The sequence below is a fragment of the Musa acuminata genome, chromosome BXJ1-7 (assembly GCF_036884655.1).
Source record: "Musa acuminata AAA Group cultivar baxijiao chromosome BXJ1-7, Cavendish_Baxijiao_AAA, whole genome shotgun sequence".
Classification (NCBI taxonomy): domain Eukaryota; kingdom Viridiplantae; phylum Streptophyta; class Magnoliopsida; order Zingiberales; family Musaceae; genus Musa; species Musa acuminata.
In genome coordinates, this window is record NC_088333.1 from 21,497,806 (window position 1) to 21,519,559 (window position 21,754).

Consider the following 21,754-nt stretch of genomic DNA (forward strand, 5'->3'; position numbering starts at 1 on the left):
GGGAGAAACCCCTATAGAGTTCCAAGGAGGCCGATCTCCTAAAGAGATCAACCCCAAGTTTAGAATCTACAAGGGTTCTAACAATAACCACTTCGCATATCGCTCCCGAAGCTCTTCTCTTGTCAACCTTTTTAGTGTAGGGACTCGGTCGATAGTAGGGGGGGCTGAATGCTTCAGTATTGCTGGTTGAGGAGTGACCCTAGTCCTCCGAGCTTCATGGTTCAATTGCTCCTCTTGATGTCGTGCGAAAGAGATGGCTGCCATAAGCGTGTACGGTTGTCGCACTTTAACTTCTCCTCGGATCTCCGGCTTCAAGCCCTCAATGAAGATGCCCCAATAGCTGTTTTTGAGACCAACATGAGTCTGATTAGATAATCTTTCAAACCTGGTTTGGTACTCCTGAATGGTAGAGGTTTGTCGGATCTTTGCTAGTTGTCCGTCAATGTTCTCGTAATGGGTTGGTCTGAAGTGGATCAACAGTCCTTCTTTGAATTGTCGCCATAAAAGGACTCCATAAGTGTGTTCAAACCAGTCAAACCACTGTATGGCATCCCCTTCAAGATGTATAGTTGCAATTTTCATCATAAATGCGTCCGCGGTTTTGTGGTATCGAAAATATCGCTCCGTGCGCGAGATCCAACCAATCGGGTCTCCTTCTTCCCATCTAGGGAAGTTTACCCTCATGCATGGATAGTTGGGGTCAGTCATAGAGCCTCCCCTCCCTTGGAAGTCATCTCTTCGGGCATGGTGTGATTGGGTAAAGCTCTCTCCTTCATATGATTTATTCGGGCTTAGTGGTCGGCCTAATCTGAGTTCGGTAAAGAGCATCCGAATCTTATCCTCCATTCGCGCCTCCAAGGCTTCGAATTTAGCATTGATTGCCTCCTTAGATGCCATAGTATATGCCTCCAAATCTATGATGTTAAAATCTCTCTTTTGTTGTTGGGTTAAAGGCATGTATAGGTTGAGAGAAGTGATAGTCGAAAGGGTTGTGGATGTAGGCTGCGGTTTAGGCTCGTTTTGTGGCTGTTTTGGGTGCAGTTTGAGGGTGTGGTTTGATGGAGTTTTAGAGCTGTGGATGAAAGTTTTGGATTGTGGTAGATGGCAGCAAAGGTTTGATAGAAATCAGTGGAAGTTGCAACAAGTATGTGCTGTCTTGTAAGAGTAGAATTGTCGTCGAAGAAACAACGGTTTCTCAATGAAATTTCCAGCAAAAACTTAAGAGAATTGAGGAAGGAATTAACAACAAAATCACAGTTTATATGACAACAAGGATGTCTAATTTAATCAAGAAAATTTCGGCAATATAACAGCAGGGAAATTGGTGCAAGTTGCGATAGCAGAATTCTTGTCGAAAAATTTCAGCGGTTTACGACGAAAATTTGCAGCAACATAAAATCGTTTTTAGAGATGAATTCCTCGATAGATCAATCTTATATGGAAGCCAAGATGATCTATGAAGTGTAAAAGAAATTTCATTCAAAAAAGATTACAAATAGATGGGTTAAGACAATAATATGCGACTGAAATTTTCTGCAGCACAGATTTTTAAGTATAGCAGATTGGACGTAAAAGATCAGTGGTTTATATTGAGAATTTTTTGACGAAACTAAAGGGAAATCTACTGTTATGAAGTGTCAAAGCTATCATAAAAATTTCGTAGAGATTTAGATAGAAAAAACGTTATATCAAGATCAAACAAACAGTGCTACGCGGCTGAAATTTTACAATGCAGATTTTCAAGTATAGCAAATTAGACGTAAAAGATCAATGGTTTATATTGAGAATTTTTTGATAAAACTAAAGGGAAATTTGCTATTAGGAAGTGTCAAAGATGTCATAAAAATTTCGTAGAAATTTGGATAGAAAAAACATAGTAGCAAGATCAAACAGACAGTGCTATGCGGCTAGAATTCTGCAATGTATCTTTCGTCGTAGAATGAAAACTTTGTGACGAAAAGTTTATGCAGCAATATAGGAACAATTTTTTTTTTTTTTTCAAATAAGGATAACTAAATTGCAGCAGCAATAAGGTAGGAAACCAGAACCTGTTGCAATTCATGAGGAGATCAAAGGATGATCTGCGGTGGTGGAGATGACGACGGAATTTGGCGACAATCTTTTAAGCAATTGTGGGAATTGTTTTGGGCGACTATGGAAGGCTAATGGATGGCTGTGGAAGGGCAGCGAGATGCCAAGAACGCCGCTCTGATACCAGGTGTTAAAACCCTTGCAGATTCTAAACTTGGGGTTGATCTCTTGAGGGGATCGGCCTCCTTGAAACTCTATAGGGGTTCCTCCCTCCAAGTTGCTGTTCAAAGGCTGCAGAAAAGATTCATCTATTGCTTATGAAAAGAGGAGGAATACATAGCTATTTATAGGGCTTCTAAACCCTAACTCCTAATAGGACTCCTTGTAACACCTCTGATTAGTCTCACATCGAAAGTGGGCAGGATTAAGAATGACTTATAAGGGTCTGATGAGTGTACTACTATCAACTTCAGCTTAAGCATTTTGGTCAGTGGTTTAGACCAAACGAAGTTGATAGACCAGTTAGCCCATCAGGCTCGGGTCATGATATTTGGTATCAGAGCCGACCTAGCATTTGGGCATGGTGAGTGGGCTCGAGTAGGAAAGGGCTACCCGTAGACGGAGTCAGAGGACTCGTCACGGCGTGGAGCCACCACTGGGCTACGCCTCACATGCACTATGCTAGGGTCTGATCTGGGTTATGTTGGGGCTTGACGAGGACGTCAAGCCTTTGAGTGGGGGTGATTGTAACACCTCTGATTAGTCTCACATCGAAAGTGGGCAGGATTAAGAATGACTTATAAGGGTCTGATGAGTGTACTACTATCAACTTTAGCTTAAGCATTTTGGTCAGTGGTTTAGACCAAACGAAGTTGATAGGCCAGTTAGCCCATCAAGCTCGGGTCATGATACTCCTACTCAAGACTCCTACTTCTAACCAACTCCTAATAGGACTCCTCCTCAAGACTCCTATTCCTTTACAACTCATAATTCTTCTCTAAGAAACAACCTCCTAACCCTAGCCGGCCTCTTCACCTCTTTAATAGGGGTCGGCTTAGGTAGGTTTTACATGAATGTCCCTCTCAATTAGGACTCTCCTAGCTAGAGTCCTAACATCTTTTCACTGCCACATCTCCTTGGGCCACGATCTCTCTGACAAGTTGGAACCTCCTCAGAACACTTCTAATGAGACCCGGGTTTCTTTGCTTGAGCAATTGCTTCGTTATTGTCGCAATATAAGGGAATTGGCTCCTCACTGCCCGACACGACTCCCAAATCTGCGATAAACTTTTTCATCTATACTACCTCTTTTGCTGCCTCTACTGCAGCAATTTACTCCGCCTCTGTGAACGAGTCAGCAATAGTATCTTGCTTGAAACTCTTCCAGCATACCGCTCCTCCATTCAGGGTGAACACATATCCCGAATTAGTCTTGCTATCATCGACATCGGACTGGAAACTCGAGTCTGTGTAGCCTTCAACCCTAAGCTACTACCTCCATATACCAGTAAAAGATCCTTAGTCCTTCAAGTACTTAAGGATACACTTTACTACTTTCCAGTGCTCCAAGCCTAGATTCGCCTAATACCTACTCTTGACACTCAGAGCATACGCTATATCAGGCCTGGTACATAGTATGGCATACATGATAGACCCTATCGTTGAGGCATAGGGTATCCTATCCATGTTCGTCATTTCTTTAGGAGTCTTTGAGGGCATACTCCTAGAATGCGATATCCCATGTCTCATCGGTATGAGTCCTCTCTTGGAATTTTCCATGCCAAACCTTTTGATAATGGTGTATATATACTTAGATTGGGACAAGCCAAGCATCCTCTTGGATCTATCTCTATAGATCTGAATCCCCAAGATATAGGATGCTTCCCCTAAGTCCTTAATGGAGAAGTGTCTAGATAACCAAGTCTTTATCGTGGATAGCATTCCTACATCATTCTCAATAATCAGGATGTCATCCACATAAAACACCAAGAAGGTGATAGCGCTCTCACTTACCTCCCTATACATACAAAGCTCATCATCGTTCTTAACGAAGTCATAAGATCTGATTGTCTCATCAAATCTTATGTTCCAACTTCGGGAAGCTTGCTGTAGTCCATAAATGGACCTAAGCAACCTATACACCTTATCTGGGCAGTCCTTGGACACGAATCCCTTAGGATGTATCATATACACCTCTTCCTCGAGGTTATCGTTGAGGAACGTTGTTTTCACATCCATCTATCAGATCTCATAATCATAGTGTGCTGCAATAGCCAACAGAATTCAAATGAATTTTAGCATGGTTACGGGTGAGAAGGTTTCGTCATAGTCAACACCTAACCTTTGACGATACCCCTTAGCCATTAGTCTTGTTTTATAGGTCCTCTACCTTTCCATCTACTCCGATCTTCTTCTTGAAGATCCACTTGCAATCAATGGGTACAATACCCTCGGGTGCTTCAACTATGTTTCAAACCTTGTTGGAGTATATGGAATCCATCTTAGAATTCATGGTTTCTTGCCACTTCTCGGAGTCTATACTCGTAACAACCTCCTCGTAGGTCTGAGGATCAATATCCTCAACATCCTCTCCTATAATATGTCACACATATCTCTCAGGAGGATGGGATACTCTGTCGAACCTACGTAAAGTCGGAACTTATGTGCTAGGTACCTGAACAAACTCGGGCTGTGGAGTGGTGCTTGAGCTAGGTTCTCCAACCTCGCTCAACTCTATCACGCTCCCACTGTCTCCGCCAAGAATGTGTTCCTTCTCAAGGAACACTACTCTCTTGGCTATAAGGACCTTTTGGTCCTCGACGTGATAGAAATAATACCCACAAGTTTCCTTAGGGTATCCCACGAACTTGCACCACTCCGTCTTGGATTCCAACTTATCGGGGTTGTGTCTTTTAACGTGGGCAGGGCAAGACAGCCCCAAATCTTAACAACCTTAAGATCAAGATCGGGCTTCTTCCTTTTCTATATCTCATATGGTGTAGATACTACCGACTTAGTTGGAACTCTGTTCAAAAGGTAAGCTGCGGTCTCTAGGGCATATCCCCAAAATGAGATGGGTAGGTTGGCGAAGCTCATCATGGACCACACCATGTCTAATAATGTATGATTCCTCCTTTCAGATATACTATTGAGCTGAGGTGTATAAGGAGGTATATATTGGGATAGAATTTCATGATCCTTGAGGAACTAGATGAACTCTACACTCAAGTACTCACCTCCTCGATCTAATTAAAGAGTCTTGATACTCTTTCCAGTCTGGCTTTCTACTTCATTTTTATACTCTCTGAATTTCTCAAATGCCTCGGACTTGTACTTCATCAAGTACACATGTCCATACCTTGAGAAATCGTCAATAAAAGTAATAAAGTAGGAATAACTACCTATGGCATGAGTTGACATATGGGTCCACATATATCACTATGTATGAATTCCAACAGCTCAATGGCTCTCTCTCCAATTCCACAAAAAGGAGAGTTAGTCAGTTTTCCACAAAGGCAAGACTCGCAAGTTACATATGACTCATGGTCGAATGGATCTAGATATTCATCCTTTAGTAACTTTTGAATCATTCCTTCATGGATATGACCTAGTCTACAATATCACAAGTATGTACTGTTCACCTCATCTCATTTCCTTTTGGACACATTTACATTCATAATATGTGGAGCAGTGTCTAGCATAAACAAATCATTATGCAATGTTCCTCTCATGATGATCTCATCATCTAATAATATTGAACAACCATTGTTCTAAAAAACTAATTTATATCTACTAATGTCAAACATGAAATGGAAATAATGTTTCTGATAATAGAAGGAACAAAATAGCATGTATCCAAGCTTGATAGTGCCTTCCTTATCTTTCTGGTCTCACTAGTATAGAGAACCAACTTCTCTTTCTTGTTAGTGCTCTCTGCCTCCCTCAACATATTGAGGAGCTCAAGGAGAGTCACCTCAAGCTTGTTCATATTAAAATTCATTATGAACTGTGAAAAAAAATCTGGTAGCGACTGAAGCACAAGATTCACACACAGGTTATCCTCTAGGACTATTCCATTCCTAGACCTGTGAATTTGTCTACCCACTCAATCATCTTTAGGACATGGTTCTGTACTGATGTCCCCTCAGTCATCCTAGTGTGGAAGAGGCTCTTAGATATCTTATATCACTGAGTCCTTCCTTATTCCTTAAGCAGTTTGCGGACTTGTATGAGAATAGATCTAACATCCATCTTTTCATGTTGTCTCTGTAACTCAGGAGTCATGGAGCTCAACATGTAACACTGAACAAGAGTGGAGTTATCTATGTACTTCACGTAGCGAGCGATCTCATCCTCGCTTGCTCATTCCTCGGGAGTAAGCATCATTGTATCAAGGACGTACGCGATTTTCTCCACCGTGAGAATAATTCTCAAGATGCGGAGTCAATCCGTATAATTTGGACCAATGAGGCGGTTGACATCAAGTATGCGACATAAGGGACTTAAAAGCGACATTTTCTGAAAATAAATATATAGCAGAAATAAATAACATGTAGATTTTGTAAAAAAATAAACAATCAAGATATGGACTTTTATCTTAATCTGCTCTTACTATTTTCTCGCGAAACACATAACTCCCTCTGGTATATGAATCGGAGACCCCCCGACGGATCTCTAGTGGGGATCAGGATCCAATCGGCGTTTTAAAGTAATCTCAAGGGACTCGACCAATCATGCTAAGCCCGTAAAGGTAGGCAACTCTTGCCGATTACAACTCCTTGTGATTCCTGTCCTGTTCGACCTTCGAACCACCATGATCTCGAAGGACTCGACCAACCATGATGTTCGGTTAAGTCAACATTATCGTTACAAGATGAGTATGATTCGATGATATAGCCTCGAGGGGCTCAACCAAGCATATCTTATCCTCAGGTCACCAATGACATCTCTATATTGTAGGCAAGATAGCGAATCGCGATATATATGAGCCTTGAGGGACTCGACCAACTCAACCTATATCGAGAATCGGTCCCTACCTATAATGATGGAAGGCCACGTGGGTCAATCAAATTGTCTCACGTTTACCGACTTAATATTAATATTATCGAGAAAGGATTTTGATTTGGTCTCCTAATATGACATGTCACACACATACATATTTAATATATATCTACTTCGTATGCAAATATATATACATATCTAGTAGGTGTATAAACAATCACACATCACATGAGCAATCACACCAGATGATCATAGACCCCAGCCTAATGTGATCAGGCCCGAGCCAGTGGACCTAATCACTCACATCAAAATCTATATGTAGCGGTGCATCTCCATGCCCTATGATCATCCATTCCGTCCTCGTCGGTTCCGTCGACATCTCGACGCATCTCCATGCGTCGCGATCGTCCGTCTCGGCCTCGTAGGTCTCGCTATCGCTTTCATTCTCCCGCTGCGCCTCCTCGTGTGATTATAACTTAATCATAGGCACGTAGGCCCAACAATAAACAAGAATAAAATTGGAGGCTCGCAAGCCCCAATAATAATAATAATCACATGTACACACACCACACAGTCTATGATCATCCGTTCACATCATACATCATATGTAAATATCATTATGTAGGACTACTAGATAATAATAATAGCTAATTAAACCTTTTAATTAACTAATATTTTTCTGAAATTAGGGACATGTAGAGAATTTTCTCAATTGTGAAGGGTATTTTGATAATTTGGATAAAATTTCTTAAATTTCGAGGGGTAAAATTATTGTTTTACCCCAAAATGCCCTAACTTCATCCTAGCTGCGTTGCGACCGCAACCACCCTGTTGGCTGCAGCCACTGTGGCCGAGCACGCCCTTGTTGGGGGGTGATGCCGCCGTTGCCCACGGGAGGCTCGCCCGCGAGCAGTGTGCCTGCGAGCGGTTCTGCAACACCCGTAGGCGGCGTTGCCGCACCTATGGGCGCCTCTGCCCATGAGTGCAGCGCCCGCAAGCAACACTATTGCCCTCGCGGGCACCTTTTCCCGTAGTCGCCGTCACTACGGGTGCCGCCCATCCTTGTGGGCAGGTTGCCTGCAGGCGCCGCCCGTGCAGCTGCCTGCCTGTGGTTTGTAGGCTCCCAGCCGTAGGTGGCCAAGCCTCGACCAAGGCTGCAAGCAACCATTGGTCAACCTATGAGGGCAGCAATTAGCTTTGACGTCAAAAGTCTTTCTAAAACACAACACACGTAGTTCAAAACCAATCTTTCGTAAGAAGAACATGACTCTAACACTACTGTAGGGAAATCTAGGGACGACATCACATGCGCAGCGGAAGAACAGAAAACAAAAACCCTAAATTTCCTAAAAAGGTGTTCATCATCGTGCGAAGATTGGTGCGCAAAAACCCGCGAAACTTAAAACCACGCATAAGATAATTATGTTACCTAGGAAGATCATATATCCCTGAATCCCTACAGATCTATAAAAGAGGATGAAGGAGATCAAGTATCATCCTCTCTAGCGGTGATCCACACAGCAGGGCTACAACGACGCTCCTCAAATCGTTGCCCAAAAACTTCATACCTGCTATCTAAGGAGGAGAAGGGGAGAGGAGAATAGGAGGGGACGACCAAGAAGCATCTAGCCTATGGGTGTTTGGTTCCCTCCTATTTATAGAGGCCCCCTGTCAACTTAACCCTAATGGATCCTGCCCTATTGGGTATTGGATCTTCATCCAACTACACAAGCCTCTTAGATTAGTGGATCTCTATCCAATAATCTCTCATTGGCTCTTATTAGATCACATCCATAGGATCTAATAATTCAGGGGCTTATTGTATATCCAATAAGATAGGAGCTCCGATAGGTATCTCATATCCGAACCTCTACTCGTCGCAATGCATATCATATGTGTGTGACCCTATAGGCCTAATATCGAGCTGGTCATGAGTCTTACCTGTCAGAACTCCTTATGGCTGAGTGAATTATTATTTTCATAATAATTCACTCGACTCATCGACTGCAGACGTACTAGGCCACTACGCCATAGCCCCAGATGATATAGGAGAATCCAATCCATTAGACATGTCTGTCCTTAGTTACCGTGTATTTATAGTCCTTCATCCATCTAATATCCCAAAGATCGTATACCGGGCATAGTACTATCAGACCCTTACGGTTTCTAGTCGAGTCCCGCTCTAATCGAATTCTCCCAGAGAACTCTCTCTCTCAATCCGAATGACCCTGGCCAGGGATTTATCTGAGCAAGAACAAATGGGATATTCCTCTCATAACACCGAGAGTATATAATCCTCTATCGACACTCAATAGTCCTCGTAAGGTTGGTTGCCACTCCCGATGACCTGCTGTGCTAGATCTAGAACATTCAGGCCATCCTTAGTGTCTCAACTCTAAAGACCAGGTACACCACTGGGACAACGAAATCGTTGTCTGACAATGAGGTATCATTAACCATTTAGCATTCCGTGAGCGGATCAATCGATGAACTCATTCTTCAATAAGCACCTACACTGTAGCCCTAGTGTCTCCACACGAGCAGCTATAAGATCGGTTGTCTCCATCATATGGACGGGCATACAGCACACCAATCTGTCCAATTATCTCAATGTCCCTCTCGAGTAACCTATGATCAGGATTATTTAGGGTTTGTGTTTAAAGCTGAATCGGTCTCATTATCATGATCTCATCACAATCCGATTCCTATTGCACAGATCCACGGACATCACAATATATATATGCATCAGTGATTTAAAAAGCGCTAGGCGCCAAGGTCCAAAAACGCCCGAGGCGCTAGGCGCTCGCCCGAGCGAAGCGAGACGCTAAAATATAAAAATATATAATATAATTAATAAATATAATTATTTAAAATTTTAAATAAAAATATGCTATTAAATTAAGAAAATCTAAGATACAAAATCACAATGTCACATTAACAAAAAGTTTCAAAATTCAAAACATTAAAATTTTACATCAAAGTCATTCATCATAATTAATATTATCGTCATTTTCACACAAATCATCTTCATTGAATTCGTCTTCTTCCTCTTGTTCTTCGATTCCTTCCTCTTCATTAAGATATGTTTCATTCTCTATGTCTTAAACAATAGCAGGAGCCGAGCTTGATGCTTTTGCACTCATTTTTCTCTTTGACATCTGTCTTGTATATGTTTGTAATTCTCCAACACCTGAAGCTCTTGCCATATCTCCCCACGTCAATCTATCATCTTCAAATACAAGCTCGTCTTCAGCATCTTGCAAGTTAGCACCCATTTCTCCTACTAACCACTCATTTGAATCATCAATATCTTGCAATGAGATTGAATCAAATTTATTTTTCAAATCATGACGAGTCTTCAAAGCTTGATTATACTTTATGTAAACAAGATCGTGCAATCGTTGATGTTCTAACCGATTTCTTCTCTTCGAGTGAATCTGTTATGTCATATAATTTAAAAATATATTAATACATATATCTAAATAAATAAATTAATTAAAATAACATATTTAGTAATACTTACATGCTCAAAGATACTCCAGTTTCGCTCACAACCCGAAGCACTACATGTCAAACTAAGTACTTTGACAACAAATTTCTGTAAATTCGGGGTGGAATTTCCAAATAGACTCCACCATTCAGTTGCAAAATTTATATTATTATTAGCAATAACATAGTAACATAATATATATGAAATTAATTATATCAAATTATTAATACCTAGAGAGGTAGTTATCCTGGATCGAACGGCAATTGGAATTCCAAAAAGACCTTCAGCATTTTTATATCAAATTAATCCACCCAAAACTTCTGCATCAAATCCAACAGATTTAATCTTATAAAAGAATTCAGGGTTCAAATAATATCCTGCTGCATGTAAGGGACGATGAAGTTGACAATTTCATCTTTCGTCAATGATTGTAAAAATTTTCTTATATTTTTCTTCATTTTCATTAAAAGATCTTTTAATCGTCTCCTTTGCTCTATCCATAGTCTGATAAATATATCTCATTGCAGGCTTATTTTCATTATCCACCAACCGAAGGACTCGAACAAGAAGGCCCATTACCTTTAATATATAAACTACATGATTCCAAAAGGATGGCATTAAGATGATATCAGCAGCCCTCTTGTCTTTTGCTTCTTTTGTCCATTTGCTTGTCACCCATTTCTCAGAGGTAAACATATTTCTCAGAGTATATTTTTGACGATGCACGCTCTGTAATGTCAAGAATGAAGTAGCAAATCGGGTAACACCATGTCTCACTAATTCTTTATTCCCTGTAAATTCTCTCATCATATTCAAAGCCCCAATGTGATTATAAAGAAATCCAACAACAAAAATTGTCCTTTCTAAGGTTTTCTTGATTTCTAAGATCTTTCCAATATCTTCCAACATTAAATCAACACAATGTGCTGCACATGGAGTCCAATACAAGTGTTGTCTTTTTGATTCAAGCAATTTACCTGAGACAAAGGATAACAAAAATGATAAGACTTAAGAGTTTAACACACTTAATTGAAGATAAAATTATTAACAAAATCAAAAGATGAATATTACCAGCTAAAACATAGTTGCTTCCATTGTCGGTTATGATTTGAACGATATTTTGTTCTCCAATTTCTTCCACGAAGTTATCAAGTAAATCATATATCTTGTCTCCAGATTTTACAAAAGATGAAGCATCTATTGACTTCACAAACATAGTCCCTAAAGAACAATTAACCATAAAATTAATTATACTCCTACGCCTCCTGTCAATCCAAACATTTGACATAATAGAGCAACCATGTATTGCCCATGATTCTTTATGACCCTTTAGTAAGTCATTTGTATAATTCAACTCTTTTTGCAGCAATGGAACTCGCATCTCATAATAACTTGGAGATTTTAATCCTGCACCATATCTTCCAATAGCTTCAATCATATCCTTAAAGCTGTCTAAACGAGTTGTACTAAGGGGAAGACCAGCCTGATAGAAGAAGCGAGCAATGTGCTGAATTGTTCTTCCTCTTATTTCTTTATCACAAGCATCACTTATATTTGTTTGTCTCAATTTTGAGCCTCCTGCTTGCCCTTGTTGTTTCTGGGATCCTTGAAGCATATATAGATCCATCGGTCCTTTTCTACCTTTCTTAGTACTCATAACTTCTTTTCCCTTTTTGTCGTATACTCTTTTTTCACTTGGGTTAATACTCGTAGAATAATCTTCTTCTTCATCTCTGATATGTTCAACATTGTCTTCTGGTAAATTCTCATAATATTCATTCTTTTGTGTCTTCTTTTCATTCATATAATTCAGCAACTCTTCTTTTACCTCAGGTGGACATTTTTTGCAAGCTACTGTATTCTTGAAATTTCCTACTAGATGTTGTTTTGCACGAAAAATACCACCTCTGGTAGTCTTATCGCAGAATATACAAGTCACTGCATTAGGATCTTTCGGATCCTTCAAATAATTATACTTCCATGCAGGATCTTTTTTTGATACCATTGGAGACTCTATTGAGTTGCTTTCTGCACTTGCCATTTATGTTGAAACCTAACAATAATTTCAAATAAATAAAAATTAATAACATTAAAATCAAAATAATATATTATTAATCTATTAACAGAAAATTAATCATTTCAAAATTCAAATAAACTTAATCTTAAGAGTATAATGAGCCTGATGGAGAAACGAGGAAGCAGCGGCGACGGCAGCGGCGGCAGCAGCGGCGAGCGGCGGCGGCAGCAGCAGCGGCGAGCAGCGACAGCGACGAGCAGCGACAGCGGCGAGCAGCGACAGCGGCGAGCAGCGACAGCGGCGAGCAGCGACAGCGGCAGCAGCGGTGAGCGGCGGCAGCAGCAGCGGGAAAGGGAAAGGGAGCGGGAGGCCTCGAGGGAGGCGCGAGCAGCGGGAAGGCTCGCGGGAGGGCTCGCAGGAGGCAAGAGGGCTCGCGGGAGGGCTCACAGGAGGCGCGAGCAGCGAGAGGGCTCACGGGAGGCGCGAGCAGCGGGAAGGCTCGCGGGAGGCGCGAGCAGCGACAGCGGCGAGCAGCGGCAGCGGGAGCAGCGGCAGCGAGCGACGAGATCGCGATCGGGATCGAGAGCGGCAGCGGCAGCAGGTTAGTGTTGGGTTAGGGTTAGGGTTAGGGTTAGGGTTGGGGTTATATCGGTTTAGTTGGTTCGATTGAACCAACTAACAACCGAACCAGACCTAAAATTCTGGTTCGATCGCCTTGGTTTACCCAGGCGCTCGCCCGAAGCGCCCAACGCATGGGCTCGGGCGAGCGCCCAGGCGGCGCCTATTTGAAGCGCGCCGCCTGGGACATTAGCGAGGCGCTCGGGCCTCGCCTCGCCTCGCCCGAGCGCCTTTTGCAATCACTGATATGCATATATGCAACAAGCAATATAAAGTGATAAAATGTCAAAATGTAATAAGCAAAAAGAATGTGTATTATGTCACACATGTCATAACTTACGTGATTGACTTGTAGGGCACCTATGACTAGCATCGGCGACGTCACTTCCTTTTCTTCTCCTCATATGTAGCGTTCGACGAAGACATCGAAGGCGGCAAACGTCTCCGAAGAACGCGGTAATGGCCGCAGGCGTCTCCGACCTTCGGCGAAGAACGCGACGAAGAAGAAGTCGAGCCGTCACCTCTCCGTTACCCCCTAGATCGAGATCTTCGAGGGAGGGCAATGTCGGATCGGGAAGCGTCGAGGTTCTCCCTATTCTCCCTCTTCTTCGAGTGTCTTCTCCCTCTTCTCTCTCGACGCTTCTTCTTCCCTCGCTGTAACCAAGCTGATATCGCCCGATAGCAGGCGACGATGGTCGACAACGACCATTACTGACCTGTGGGCTACTAGTATGTACCACCCGGTGTGGGCGGTATCATTCGAAATTAAAATCCTTGGTTGAAATCGTACACGTGGATGTGTATCCAACCTATTATGTAGATGTGGATACAAATCCATATAATAAAACAACAGGAAAAAAAATAAAAAGAATTGATTTGTTATTCAATAGTGATACATACACCAAAGTAGCCCATCTTATATGCTTGTTAGCCGAAACATACTAAAATGTTAATTTTGAATACATGTTGCATTAAATTTAGCTTCAGAAGTGCTTTATATGTGCTGCCACAAACCAGATAACTAATATTGCTTGATATCCTATATAGCAGTGATACATATTCCATCCTAAAAGACAAGATAAAAAATTCATAAAATCAAATTAGTTCTAAAAAAATATCACGGTCATGTTTAACACGAGCTGTGATATCCATAAGAGAACCATAATGTAATGATCTTAACTGATTCCAATTGATGGATAGGAACCAGGTTGTTTAGGTTGATCCAGATTGTATGGCTCCAACAAAAAGAAACATATGTGACTTTCAATTATTTTACAGTATGGCAAAAGCTTTCACTTCTGCTCAAGCTCCAGTATGACACTATTTTCAGAAAGATAGCTATCGAGTGTCTTGTAAACAGAACAAGCATATTACAAGGGCAATAAAATGCAAGCAAGCTCCTCATGAACACCATACAACATAAAAGCCCAAAAGTGTTATGCAACTTTTGGATATGCTAGGGAAGATCTGCCATCCAGTGTCTGGACTACAGTATATATCACTAACTTCACACTCTGATCAGCAAATGCGATTAAGGGTAACAAAAGGAAGATAGTGCTTGGAGTAGAATGCAACACAAATCATACATGCTAATCTGATTTCACAGGGTAACTAGAACATAATCATAACATGGAACATTAATGAGTCTCACCCCAATGCTTCGAATGACCCATAAGCAGACAGCCATTAGTAACCCAACTCCACTTTTGTTGAATGCTAGTGATTCCTCAAAAACAATGCCTGCATAACCAATTGCAAATACCAACACCAGAGCAAGATCCTGCATCATGTTTGATGAAGTGCATGATGAGCATTAAATACTCCCAAGTTCCAAGACAATAAATTTCAAGCTAAATCCCATCAAATTTCAAGAAAATGGTTCATATCTTGAGACAATTATGAAAATTCAAAACCACCAAAGTACAATGAATTTAATATGTATTGTAATTTGTGCTCGACTTTTAGTAAATTGTGACTCATTTAATTAGGTGGTTGAAGGATCCAATGCACAAGGGATCGATAAAAAGCAAAGGAAGGAAGATTGGTAGGGCATCCTAGTTTTTTTTTCTAAAACCTTATCAAACTTTTGTATTTCGAGCTATTAGCTCCTAGTATCTCTTGAAATAGAGAGAGTTCTCTTTGTCCTCCCATATCTCACTTCTTTTCTCACCCTCTCCTCTCTTCCTTTTTTGTGTCACATCATTTGGTATCAGAGCCTTGCTACGCTCTTGGAGTACTTTCTTATTATGGCAACTAGAAGGGGCAAAGGGCAACGCGGTGAAAGAATAATGCAGCCAGATAGAGATGAAAGGGATGAAAAAATTGAAGCACTAAGGAGACAAATTGAAGAGCTTACCATGAACCTCGAATGTCAAGAAACCCATGGCTCTAGAGGCTCAAGCTATGGCTATGCAAGTGATGGATTTAAAGACATAAATTCCCTTGCATCCAAAGAAATTGTAGGAGACTCATCCATGGAGAGGTATTTTCATGCAAATGGCAACATCAAGAGTGACTTGTTGGAGTTCCATGGTCGACTTCAACCTGAAGAGTTTCTTGATTGACTTAGTGTCGTTGAGAAACTCTTTGAGTACAAGGAGATAACCCGAAGACCGAAAAGTAAAATTAATTACTACAAGGCTTCGAAATTATGCTTCAATCTAGTGGGACAAGTCCAAGAGATGCATTTTCGGAAAGGGAAGATGAAGATTTCATCTTGGGAGAAGATGAAATCTCGACTCCATGAGAATTTTCTTCTATTTGATTATATTCAAACTCTCTTTTCACAATTTAATAATCTTCAACAGGATAACAAAACCATCATCGACTACACTAAAGAATTCTATAAGTTGATGGTCTAAAATAACACTCAAGTGACGAAAGAATAACTTATTGCAAGATATGTTGACGGCCTACGAGTTATGATTCAAGATGAAGTGAAGATGCAACGACTATGGAGGTTATATGATGCTTATCAATTAGTGTTAAAAGCTAAAGCAAAACTTGCTAGAAGTGGAGGAAAGAAGTATTCTAATGTTCCTTTACATTTCTCTTCTAAAGCTGACTCTGGTCATTAAAATGCTAGTGGATCACAAGCCAGCGGAATCATGAAAAATGAATCCAAACTAACTCCTACCAATCGTGTAGGACAATCTTATTGCACCAGTCACCTTCCTACTTGCTTTAAATGTAAACAAGTATGACACTATATAAACGATTACCCAAATAGATAAGCTGATGCACAAGTCAACTTTGCCGAAGAAAAAGATGCCAATGAACAACTTGAAGATATTGGAAAACCAATATATGGTGAATACCCCCGAGGAGGCTTTTGAAGAAGCGAATGCTTGGCAATCCATAAAGCGCTTGCTACTCTAAAAGATGATTCTTATGAAGAATGGTTACAAAATAAAATTTTTAAGACACTACAAGTCTCAAGGTAAAGTTTGTTCAATTGTTATTAATAATGGTAGTTTGTTCAATTGTGTCTCAAGATATGATAGACAAGCTCAAGCTCAAGACAGAACCATATCATAAATCATATCGGATTATATGATTCAAGAAAGGCAATGAGGTACGAGTTACTAATTGATGCCTAGTTTCTTTTTCGACGGGTAAAAATTATAAAGATGATGTGTGGTGTGATGTAGTACCAATGGATGTTAGCCATATACTCTTGGGGAGACCATAGCAATATGATAAGTGTGTTATTCATGATAGTAGAAAGAACACCTATACTTTTAAATTTAATGGAGTTAGAATTATATTTTTTCCATGCAAAGAAGAGTTTACAAAAGAAGGCGAAGAAAGTGGAGTTGTATTTATGTTAGTTGCTAAAGAATGCATGCAGCCTATAGAAATTCCTCGTGAAGTAGAAGCTATTTTGGAGGAAGTCAAAGACATATGCTCTAAAGAACTTCCTAATTGCCTACCTCCTCTTCGAGACATTCAACATCAAATTGATCTAATTCCAGAAGCAATCTTGCCAAACAAATCTCACTATTAGATGAGTCCAAAAGAACATGAAGAGTTGAAGAGACAAGTACTAGATCGACTGCACAAGGATTATATTAGGGAAAGTTTAAGCATGTGCACCATTCCAACTCTATTGAATCTAAAGAAGGATGAAACTTGGCAGATGTGCATTGACAATCAAGAGATTAATCGGATTACCATCAAGTATAGATTTCCTATTCCATGTGTGAAGGATATGTTTACTGGTGCTCAAATTTTCTCTAAAATTGATCTGCAAAGCAGTTATCACCAAATCCATATTAGACTATGAGACGAATGTAAAACCGCTTTCAAGACTCAAGAAGGTTTATATGATTGGCTAGTTATGCCATTTGGACTTTCAAATATTTAGAGCACCTTCATGTGGGTAATGAATCAAATTCTATGTCCTTATATTGGGAAGTTTGTTGTTGTTTACTTTGATGATATTCTTATTTATAGCAGCAACAAACTTGATCATATTGAACATTTAAGAACTATCCTATCGAACTTGAAGGTAGAAAAGTTATAAGTAAATCTTAAGAAGTGCTCCTTCATGACCTTTAGCCTAGCTTTTCTAGGCTTTCATTTTAACCCTGTAGGTATCCAAGTGGATTCTGAGAAGACTAAAGCTATCCAGACTTGGCCAACACCCACATCCCTAAGATGTTTAGAGTTTTCATGGGTTGGCATCTGTTTAACGTCGATTTATTTGGAATTTCAGCACTATTGTAGCTCCTCTAACTGATTGCATAAAGAAACGAGTGTTTCAATGCACACCTATGGCAAACGACAGTTTTGAACTGCTAAAAGTGAAATTATCTACTGCTCTTGTTCTTGTATTACCACATTTTTCTAAAATATTTGAAGTTGACTGTGATGCCTCTCATGTGGCTGTTGGTGGAGTACTTAGCCAAGAAGAACATCCACTTGCATTCTTTAGTGAAAAGTTTAATAATACAAGAAATAACTATTCAAGCACTACGACATTAGAGACCATTTAATCCAAAGAGAATTTATCTTAAATTCTAATCATGAAGCTCTTAAATATATAAATTCTCAAGCAAATCTTAATAGACGACATGCAAAATGAGTGACATTTTTACAATAGTATACTTTTTGTCTTGAAGCATAAGAATAGAATATGTAATAAGGTTGCATATGCACTCAGTCGACGATTGGCACTTCTTAATACTACGTGTGCCAACTAAAAGGATTTGATGCGATAAGAAATACTTACTCTAATGATGAAAATTTTGGAGAAACATGAGAGTTATGCACGAAGAGTCATCATAAAGATTATATTATCAAAGAGGGTTTTCTCTTTCGTGGAACTCAACTTTGTATTCCTAAATGTTCTCTACGAGAGCATATTATCAAAGAATTGCACTCCAGTGGATTAGAAGGTCATTTTGGAAGAGACAAAATAGTACTTCTCGTCAAAGCAAAATATTTTTGGCCTATAATCTACCGAGATGTTGCAAATTATGTGAAAAGATACAGAATATGCCAAATTTCAAAAGGGCATACTCAGATTTTTTATGCATATACTCCTTTACCAATTCCTAATGCCCCCTGGGAAGACATTACTATAGATTTCATAATTGGTCTACCGAAAACTCAAAGAGGTACAGAATCTATCTTTGTTGTTATTAATCGATTTTCCAAAATGGTGCATTTTATTCCTTGCAAAAAGACCATGGATGCTTCTTATATTGCTAACCTTTATTTTAATGAAGTGGTCAAACTTCATGAAATTCCTAAATCTATCACATCAAATAGAGATACTAAATTTCTTAATCATTTTTTAAGAAGTTTATAGAAGAAATTTGGCACCAACCTATTATATAGTAGTGCTTATCATCCTCATACAGATGGACAAATTGAGGTTGTTAATAGAACCTCGGGTAATCTGCTACGATGCTTTGCTGCAAAAAGACCAAAACAATGGGATCTCATGCTACTTCGTAATGAATTTACTTATAACCCTGTAGTTAATCATTCTACTAGCAAGAGTCCATTTGAGATTGTTTATGGTCATATTTTACCTTATTATCTAGATCTTGCTAAAGTTTTTAAATCACCTTTATCAAGTTCAAAAAGAGAGAATTTTGCTGTTACCATAACAAAAGCTTGAAGCTAGTAGTCAAGTTTACAAAGAAAAGGCCAACAAGCATCGTCGTGTGATAATCTTTGAAGAAGGAGATCTTGTTTGGGCCTTTCTTTAAGAACAAATTTTCCAATAGAAACTTGCAATAAACTCAAAGAGAAGAAAATTGATCCTTGCCAAGTTCTCAAGAGAATTAATAATCATGCTTACAAGATTGAACTTCCTCTTTACGTTTGCACTCACTCCATATTTAACATTCTGGATTTATCAGTTTACCATGGCAATAATGATGACAACTCGTGGACGAGTTCTTTCTCACCTAGGGAGAATGATGCAATGCATGGTGAGCATTGAATGCTCCCATGTTCCAAGACAACAAATTTCAAGCTCGAACCTATCAAATTTTAAGAAAATGATTCATATCTTGAAATAATTATAAAAATTCAAAACCACCAAAGTACAATGAATTTAATATGCATTGTAATTTATGCTTCACCTTAGTAAATTGTGACTCATTAATTAGGTAGTTGAGGGATTCAATGTACAAGGGATCAATAAAAAGGGAAGGAAAGAAGATGATTGGTGAGGCATTCTTTTTTTTTTTTTTTTAAACCTTATCAATTTTTTGTATTTCGAGCTATTAGCTGTTAGTATCTCTTGAAATAGAGAGAGTTCTCTTTGTCCTCCCATATCTCCTTTTCTCACCCTCTCCTCTCTTGTTTTTTTGTTTCACGTCAACGTTCCACAATTTAAACTAACGACTGTCAACAGTCAACGAAAATTATTTGGATCAGGACAAAGGTAAGCAACATTTACATTAAAAGATTTTAGATCTTTACATATTATCGATCATGTTTGAGTGTCAATTTCTAAAAGCACAAGCAATCAAACGGAAAGGCAAACCTGATTGGCAGCAACCCAGGAATGATTGATAGCAGCTGCCCCTGCTAAAGCAGTTGCAAGAATAGTCAGAGCTTTCAGCAAATCAGTCTTTGGGTGGTAACTCGCTTCAAAATCCTGTGAGCTTACTTCATCAACAGAACATAATGGGTCACAATTTCCAGATCCATCTATCAACTCCTAACATGATACAAAGTTCGTCAATGATGAGTATATCCAGTAAAGTGCTTAACTAAACGAGACCACACACACAAAACAATGGAAAAGTATGCTTCGATAATAGCGATTGTCATTGTTTGCCAAGTAGGTGGAAACCAAATTAGTTTATGAACCATAGGATGACCAATTGCACCATCATAAGCTATCCATTTGATTTTGTTATTTTAAAAAAAACAGTTTTCTTTGAATGAGAATGGCTTAAAAATACCTCTTCAATCAAATACTTATTAAGAGTAGTGCCACATGTGCATTTAGGTCACTGTAGAGTCCATGTAAGTTAAAGAAAACCTAACCCAGTAATTTGAATATCATGCCTTTAAAGCATGTAAATGAAATTGCTTAAATCCAAATTACTCATAATAAAAACACAAAAGCTTTATGTAGTAAATAACCCACCATTAACTTCGGATGTGATACTAATAAAGTCAACACAACTTTTCACAAACAAGGTGGCAGTCATCCTCGTGATTCCTCCCTCAAATACACTTCAGCCAAATAGCTAAGAGTGTCCATTGGAAATTTTCTAGATAAGTAGCATCAAAGGCAAAACAACATTTGCATCAAATTAAGTTCTACCACTTTTCGTAGCTCAAGCTGCCTATCATTTTCAAACAAGCCTCAAGTAGGCTATAATATCAATTTTATTTTTCATGTAAAAAGTGACAATTACAATTCCATATTCACAATTTAACACAGTAGAGAGAAAGAGACAGATTTCCAGTGATAAGAAGGTAAATCGACCACACATATAGATAGCTCTACTAGAGAAAATAGTGTTGAAGCCAAAAACGCAGGGGCAACAAGAAACATAAAACAAATCATGTTTTTAGAAAGATCTCACTAATCAATCTTAAGATTCTCTAGCAACCAATACAATCCAGGAATGATGTTCGAGAAAATGGACTAAGTCTTTCAAATCTATTTGCTCTTTTTAAAAGCAGTCTGATGAAGCAATAGTATGACTTTTTTTTTTATCCATAGATTGTCAAATTGATCCAAAAACTGTCCGTAAAATGTTATCTTTTGTAAAATTTAACTACACACGAAGAACCTCTGAATAAAGAATGGATTTATTGAGTCTGTATTTGGATGAAAGCAAATTATAACCTCTTCTTCTGAAAATATTGAATGGCTTTTTGCTCCCCTTAAAGGATTGCTGAAGCGATCAACAGAATCATATCAAACAAAAAGCATGGAAATAGAAATTCTGAATCAGAAAAATATACCAAGTATGAAGAACTATATATGGCTCAGGTTACAATGTTTACTTTATTGTTACAATCAAATTAACACCAGCAAAACTTAAATTCCAAACAGATTGATTCAAAGCTAAAGAAGATTCTGATCCAAAGCAAAAGGATTTCAAGATATTTTC

General features: G+C 39.2%; 1 protein-coding gene across 1 annotated transcript in view; it reads right to left on the minus strand.

Annotated features, from left to right (window-relative positions):
* The window catches only part of LOC135581068 (sodium/proton antiporter 2-like), a 55,588-nt gene that overhangs the window by 32,982 nt on the left and 852 nt on the right, over positions 1–21,754 (minus strand). The window contains exons 2-3 of the mRNA XM_065192265.1: positions 20,164–20,340; positions 14,809–14,937 (exon numbers count right to left, since the gene is read on the minus strand). Coding sequence (XP_065048337.1) covers positions 14,809–14,937; positions 20,164–20,340 — 306 coding nt within the window. The remainder of the gene's footprint in view (positions 1–14,808; positions 14,938–20,163; positions 20,341–21,754) is intronic.